Genomic DNA, 8,140 nt, shown 5'->3' on the forward strand with positions numbered 1-8,140 from the left:
AAATAACACTCAAATGTTTTATCTTTACAATATAAAGACTATAAAAAGAAAAAAAAATAGTATATTTGTCTAAATAAAAATTATATTGTTATTGTCTTCACAAATAATATTATAAAATTTAAGTGAAATAAAATATTTTATAAAAAATACTTAAATGTTATTATTTCTATAACTAAACCCCTAAGTAAAAATAGTTGATTTATATAATTATATATATATACATAAAAAAAATTAGAATTGAAAAAAAAATAGGGGGCCAAGGTCCCTAACCTTGAATGTAAATTCATCCTGCATGCATTTATCCCATCCAATAATTAATCTTTTAATTAATTCCTAACTCGGGACATTGGATAGACTATTAAATTAATGTGATTTCCGCATAAATCTTTAATAAAATATTGAATATGAGAAATCAAATTCATAAAATTTGGTATTTACCAAAAAATAAATCATAAAATTTGATTATTAAAGAAATTTTAATGAAGTAAAAATCCCATTATTAATTTGTATATGTGTTATATATCTTAAAATCAAGGCCAAGGCCACGGTTTAAGTCAAGAGAATTCACTTAGCATCAACGTGCCCTTAATTTTTATCTACCTTATGCTAATGGAAAGGGTACAAACAATAAATACATTTTTATTAATCAAACTTGACATATACGTAAAGGAAATTAAGCAAACAGAATTCACCTAAAGATCAAAGCCAGACAATTTACGTAACATCAACATGCCCTTATTTTATCTACCATATGCTCATGGGCAGGTACTAACAATAAAATTATACATTTTTATGATCCAAACTTTCAAATTCGACACTTGGCTAAAATACAAAGAGGATTTTTCTTATGTTGAGCAAGCCCTGGCAACACTTCAGTATCTATGTCTTCTCTTTTCATTCCTTCTGGCAATTCCCAATCAAACGAATTTAGAAGATTAGCAAGAATAAGATCCAACGAGGCAATTCCCATAGGCATACCAGGACACATTCTACGACCAGCACCAAAGGGAATTAGCTCAAAATCTAGCCCTCGAAAATCTATAGTACTGTCTAAGAACCTCTCTGGTAAAAACTCATGTGGATCTTTCCAAACCTCGGGGTCTCTATGGATAGCCCAAGCATTCACATACACTAATGTCTTGGCTGGAATTTCATAGCCATCTATAGTACATGCTTCATTTGTTTCTCTTTGCACAAGTAGAGGTGCTGGTAGATGCAATCTCAGTGTCTCTTTTATCACAGCCTTGAAATAGGGAAAGTTTTGGATATCATCTTCATCTAGAAAATCTTTTTTACCTCCCAAACTCCTAATTTCTTCTTGAACTTTCTTCACTACTCTCGGATTTTTTACTAGTGCAGTCATGGCCCCTACTTCTGTGGCTGCAGTTGCATCCGTTCCTGCCACAAGCATGTCCTGCAAGAGAGAAATCAGCAGTTAATAATTTGTTTAATATAAATTTCTGCCGGCGTTAAAATAAAAGAATTTTTCGTCTGACAAGTATAAATTAATCTTTAATTGTCACACTACACAGGAACCATGTCTATGAATAAAATAAAAAAGATTTGTATTCTTCTTTTGTTTGTATTAGCTGGAAAATGATGCATAATCATCCATTCATGTTAATTAGTAGACACCTAAAGAGAAAAGAGTAAAAGACAAAAGAAAAATATAAACACATGATGTGATCAATTAAATGATAATGCAAGGAAAAGAACTTCGAACCATGATGATCGCTTTGATGTGATCATTTGTGATATCTACAGAAAATGAATGCTGCTTCTTCATTTGAAATAACACATCTATTATGTCCTCATGCTCTGGAGTCTTTCTATTGGGATTCATGTGTTCATCAATGACTTCTTGGTAGAACGTATCCAACTCCTTGAAAATCCTTTCAAGACGAGCATGCAGTCCCCTCAATTTATCAATCCAACCTAAGAAAGGAATATAATCTGAGAAAAACAAGGTACCCCACATGGCTTGACATTCATTGAGCAATCCATGGAACCTACTTCTTTCACTTCCTTCATCTTCGTAGCTTCTTCCATAGGCAATTCTACATATCATAGTGCTAGCAAGAGACATTAGCACTTCATTCAAATTTATAACCTTTGAAGATGAGGCATGCATAGATATTTTTTTCATCATCTGCTTGACCTCATAGTGTCTTATTGAGGAAAATCCTGAGACACGTCTAGGACTAAGGACATGGAAAACACAAAGTTTTTTAATTTCTCTCCAAAAGTCACTATATGGTGAAAATATCATCTCTAACCCATTGTAGGACAATTTCTGCTGGCCAAATAATTTAGGTCGTCCACAAAACTCAGGGTCATGGTTTTTCATTATCTCTTTGGCCAGTTTAGGTGAGGAAATAACTATGGCTGGCCTTAAACCTAATTGAAGGGAAAATAGAGGGCCATATTTCTTTGAGAGTTGCCATAGTAGCAGATGAAAAACAGAAGAATTGTTGAGCTGATGAAGATTCCCTATTATGGGAAGGCCTCTAGGACCAGGTGGAAGAGATGGATTCTTGAAGGCTCTAAGGTATTGGAAGAAGAATAACAATAGCAAGGGAAGAGTAAGGCATAGAATTAGAATTGTTGACATCAGTATGTTATATGGCTATAACCCAGAGGAGGAAGAAAACAGCGTAGTGCATATTCTTGTATTAGAATCATACAAAACTTATAAAGGGGGCATAAGCATGTAAGGCCAACTTCATAAATATGAGAGCAGTAAATTATGCTAGGCCAATAGAGATAATGTCAAGTGAACGTTAAAATGGGGTCAAATATTTTTTATGGTCTAAAATAAGCAAGACTACATAATGCAACCAGCTCTGTATAATAGTTTGTCATTTTGTGTCTTTTGTGTCGGTAGATGTGACCCAACATCTTTAGCATATGATAGTGTGAATTATTTTTTTTTTTGTAATTTTCATCGAATATGGCTTTCTACAAAATTCTATATGTATATATAATTATTCCTTTTACTATGTCTATTTTAACAAAAGCAAATATTTTCAGCTTTTAATGAAGAACTAAAACTATATAGTTTTTTTTTTGTTAAATATTAATATTTTATAGGAATTAAAATTAAAATTCATGAATATTGAAGCACTTAAAACATATTTAATCTCAGCAAAAAGTTTTTTCATTTGATTTTGAGAAATTATTTTGATATGAATCTATACACATAAAAAAGATATAAATATAAATGTAAATAATTATATTGAATTAACTTTTATATTTAACTGATTGAATTAATATACGTGTTGCTTGGGTTGTAAATTTAAATTAGCATCATGCATCCACTTCTTCCTTTAATTCCATCTACTTTATGACATTAGTTATGAAATTTCTACTTATAGTCCCCTTTCGACACAAATTTTTAACAAAAATCTTTTAATTATGTATATTTATTATTTTAAAACTAGTTTTTATGAAAATTAAAATTTTTCTTAAACTTAATTAAAATTAGACTCAGTCTTGCATTATGCTTCATTTGATAGAAATTCAATGAAAAAAAAAATAAACAAGAAAGAAAGGAATTAAATAAGTATGGTAAATACATTTTTAATTATTTTTGTGGTGTGCGAAGTAGAAGGAAGAAAGAGATAAAAAAGATAAATAAAATAAAAAATTTGTTTGAATTTGTTGTCATTATTTTTCTTCTTACATTATTTTCCCCTCCACCTTTCATTTTTCATTGTGCACTCCGATTTTGTTTCTGCACCCTGCTGCCCTATCTTCGTCAATCGTCACGAAGCTTTTAGTTCAGATTTTGTGATAACTCAATAACTCATCGCTTTCATCACCAAGCCGAAGAAACACTCAATATATATCCTCGTTGGCAATAAATAAATAAATAATAAGACAAAAAAACACCTTGAAAAGTAGTTTAAAGAATTATTAAAATATTAAAAAAAAGAAAAATTAATAAATAGTAAAAATAAAAATTATTAAAATTACAATATAGAAATTCAAAAATTTATGACAAAAAGACAAAAAAAATACTTAAAAAATTATTAAAATTAAAATATAGAAATTCAAAAAATTTAAGTGAAAAAATAAAAATATACTTAAAAAATTATTAAAATTAAATTATTTAAATATATAATAATATTATTGCAAATAAATTAGAATATATAAAATAAAAAATAAAATAACTAAATAATTTAAAAATTGAAAGAATAAAATATTATAAATATTATTTAAATAAATTATTAAAAATATAAAATATTAAAAACTGTACCGGTACCCTCTCAAATAAGATGGGTACCATAGAATTTCTCTTAAAATAATTGTTCGTTCATATGTGTTGTATTTGTAACGTGGTGAGATGATTTCAGCATTTAGTAATCATTAGAGAGAAGAGTATATAAGACTTTATCTGAGAAACAAATTCTCATAAGTTCAATCTCAAAGAAAGTTTTAGAGAGAGGTTTTTTTAGAACGAAAGGCTCTGGGTCCGTGAGCTCTTTTGTCTCCCAAATTTTTCTATTTGATTCTTCTTTTTCTCTAGATCACTAATCCTTTCTATCTTTTCTTGGAATTCAGGCTAGGAAACTTGTTTTGGAGAAATAAAGTCAGTGGGTCGAGTTTCGGGAAAAATTCTTCTTCTTCTTCTCATTTCTTGGTTGTCCTGAGCCAATTTATCAGGTGAGGAAAGTTAGAATGTAGATTGTTTGGTTGCATGGGAGTTTAGGAACTCAATTGATGCATGAGTTTTGGGAATCAATGGCTGAATTGAAATTTTTTCTCATTTTCGAGGTTTCGGGCAAAATTTTTTTTGGTGATTTTGATGTCTCGGGTAGGTGCATGTTGAATCTGAGATCGTTTTCCAATTGTATGGAGTCTATGTATTAATTTTCATGGATTGCATCTGGTTGGGATCTTCTAATTTTTTAGGTTTTGGATGGAATTTCTGGGTTTTGGGGGGTTGTTGTTTGAATTTACGCCGAGAGCATGTTCTTGGCGCCGGACGTGTATTCATCAGAGGTAGCTATTTCCTAATCACGTCGGGCGCGAAGTTAGTCGCGTTAGGCGCGATTTGAAATGAGAGTCTCTGGGTGAATCACATCGGGCATGAGAAGAGCCACGTCGGGCGCGATATCAGATAGTGGCTTTGTATGGTATTTTACTGATATGGCACCGAGCGTAGGGTTGGGTGCGCCCGGTGTGGAAGCCCTAGAAATCTTTAGCTTAGTGAGGCCAAACATGATTCTTGAGGGGCGGTCTCTGCTTAAATGATGTCGGGCATGGTAAATCTATGCCGGGCGTGGGAGAGCCCTAAAGCTCTTAGGTTGGGTTTAGGCTAGACTCGAGCAAACTTGAGAGGCCACATAGAGTCTCTTGAGAGGGAAAATATTTTTGAACTATAAGAGCTCACATAGAGTCTCTTGAGTGTGGTGCTTGGATAAGCCATTGGTTTTGGGTGAGAGTGGTACTTGGATAGGCCACTAGTTTGGGTGAGTCCCCTCTAAGTCCTTAGCTAGTGTTAGAGCGGAGTATGAGGTTGAGGGTTATTCCTTTAACCAAGTATTGAGGAAGGTGCGTGGTTCCTTGCAGATAGGCAGTGGGCAAACTCCACAAGTGACTTGGTAATGCATGTCAAGGTTGTGGTAAGCTTGTACCCAGCTGTGCTATACCTGACGGTGGAACCAGACTTCCAAGTGTGTAGGTGACATCTTCCGAGAAAACCCGAGTGAGGATTTATGTCCCAGTTTGTTGTGATTGAGCGGGCGCATTGAGCGTGAAAATAGTTGGGGTGGTTTCGGTAGCTAGGATGAGATGTTACTTATATTGCTCTGTTATTAGGGAGATCTCCTAGGTGGGTGCGTGACGACGTATATTAGATGATAGATATGCATTGATATCCTTCATGTGTTGCTTAATTGCATGATTGTTATTATTATGAAGTATATGGGGTTTGACTTCATGATTGCTAAGTTAATGATTGAGTGAAATGGAAGTCCCTTGGGACATGATTGGATGATTATGTAGTATAGATGATTATTCTGTACTGATATGGTTGTTTATTGAACTCTATCTTACCCTTTTGTTTCCATGTGGATGGAATGCGATGATCATACTGTATATAGGAGCAGGTCAGAGTTAGGTTGGAGTTGATGTGGTTGTTGTTGAAGAGTTTGATGTTTTGTCCCAGTGTCGAAGTTACTATATAGAGTAATTGATTAGGTGTGCTTGACCAGCACTAGGGTGGTATTATTTTGGATGACTGTATATACATAGTACTATAGTTTGTATATAATAAATATTTGATATTTTTATCACTTCCTTTACATGTATATTTTATTATCTAGCTTAATGTTTTATCTTAAATGATTAGTGTAGTTAGCATGATTCCTAAGATGTAGGGATTATGGCGGGTCGTTACAGTATTGTGACATAAAATAAATATTATGACATCTATGTCTATATATAAAAATGATTCTTTATTTTGATATGTATATAATTTTTTAGATTATTTTATTTTCAAAATTTTAAAATAATAAAAAATAACATTAAAAATTAATTATTTTTATAAATTTAAGATTTAAATCCAAGACTTTAAAATTTAAGGATTAGATATAATATTAATTAATTCAATAAATACTAATAAGGCTTAAATATGTTTAAACTACCTCGAATTATCTTGATTTTCAGATTACTACTTTTTAATCTTTTTTTGTTTAAATTACTTTACTAATATTTTTTTTTCAATTTAGTACTTGACGTTAGTTTTCTATGTTAAATAATGACGTGCTAAACAGACTGCCACGTCATCACCCAATAGTATATGCCATGTCAGCACACATGATCAAACCCTAAACCCTAAACCCTAAACCCTAAACCCTAAACCCTAAACCCTAAATTGTCACGCCATATTTGAATTTTTTTTTAAAAATTAGTTTCCCAAACTCCTCTCATTCTCCTCCACCGCATAGCAGCACCTCCTCCAGCCATGGCAGCGTTGCCTCGCTCATAAAAATCGCCCACAAACTCACTCTCTAACTCCACCCTTAGCTCCTGCAACTTCCTCAACCTCTCTCATCACTGTATCCAAACCTCGCCATGAAATCAAAATACACACCCTTCAACCATTTCAAGCACCAAACAACCAAACCTCGCAACCCGGCGCCATCATTATCGTCTTCCGGCAAGAGGCGAGAGTCAATCCTGGCCACAAGCCAGAAATCTCGTCCCTCACACGTAACAATTCATTAGCCAAATCATCCAACACACACAAATCCATTGGGACAAATCCAACGCAGAGGTTCAGCGGGAGGAGGACGACGAGGGCGAGGAGGATGGCGCAGCTGCCGCCCTCAATGAGGAGGAACTGCGTGGCGTCAACGCCGCAGTGGCAGGTGATTTCCCCGCCAATGGCGTGCCAGACAGCGAGGAGCTTGGAGGCGAGGGCGACGGGGCCGACATGCCGCGGCGGTCGTTGTTGAGCTTCATGAAGAGGAAAATCAGGAGGTGCCGACTGCGGCGAAGGAGGCCCTGCGCGGTGGCTTCAGCGTTGCTCTCGAGGAGGTCAACGAGCACGGCGAGGGCTTCATGAGTGCGGCGACAATGGCGAGGCGGCGCTGCCGCAACTGAAGGAGGCGCTGCGCGGTGGAGGAGAATGAGAGGGGTTTGGGAAACTAATTTTAAAAAAAAATTTCAAATATGACGTGGTAATTTACGTGAAGAATGAGGTGGCCATGTGTGCTGACTTGGCATACACTGTTGGATGATAACGTGACAGTTCGTTTGTCACGTCATCATTTAACAAAGGAAACTAATGTCAAGTACTAAATTAAAAAAAATATTAATCATGTAATTTAATCAAAAAAATTTAAAAGGTAGTAATCTGAAAATTGAGCTAATTGAAGGTAGTTTAAATATATTTAAGTCTGTTAATAATTATTAATAATTTTTAAACAAATAGAAATTGGTGTTGTAGTAGTGTCACGTAGTAGTGCCACTTGATCCATAAAATAAGACTAGTAGCTAAACGACACTCATGAAGTCTTATACTATATTAGTTGGATGACATGCATACGTCGGTTTTAAATTATATTAGTTGGATAATGTAAAATGTTGCTATTTTTTTAAGGATAAATAAATTTATTAAAACCAATAAAAA

General features: G+C 33.9%; 1 protein-coding gene across 1 annotated transcript; it reads right to left on the reverse strand.

Moving 5' to 3' along the window:
- Positions 1 to 617: 617 nt before the first annotated feature.
- LOC109815540 (cytochrome P450 83B1) lies at positions 618 to 2,742 on the reverse strand. The gene is made up of 2 exons (XM_020380291.3): positions 1,724 to 2,742; positions 618 to 1,414 (listed from the first exon to the last, which is right to left on the reverse strand). The coding sequence occupies exons 1-2, from the start codon at positions 2,609 to 2,611 to the stop codon at positions 806 to 808; spliced, it is 1,497 nt and encodes a 498-aa protein (XP_020235880.2). The 5' UTR covers positions 2,612 to 2,742; the 3' UTR covers positions 618 to 805.
- Between the last annotated feature and the right edge of the window lie 5,398 nt (positions 2,743 to 8,140).

The sequence above is a fragment of the Cajanus cajan genome, chromosome 3, assembly GCF_000230855.2.
Source record: "Cajanus cajan strain Asha chromosome 3, NIPB_CcT2T_4, whole genome shotgun sequence".
NCBI classification, from domain to species: Eukaryota; Viridiplantae; Streptophyta; class Magnoliopsida; order Fabales; family Fabaceae; genus Cajanus; species Cajanus cajan.

What these genes read in the sequence shown, in the direction of transcription:
- LOC109815540 (XM_020380291.3), bottom strand. Translation starts at nt 2,611, where the DNA reads ATGTCAACAATTCTAATTCTATGCCTTACTCTTCCCTTGCTATTGTTA. An exon ending in ACATCAAAGCGATCATCATG is followed by an intron (nt 1,415 to 1,723) that starts GTTCGAAGTTCT and finishes TCTCTCTTGCAG; the next exon opens with GACATGCTTGTGGCAGGAAC.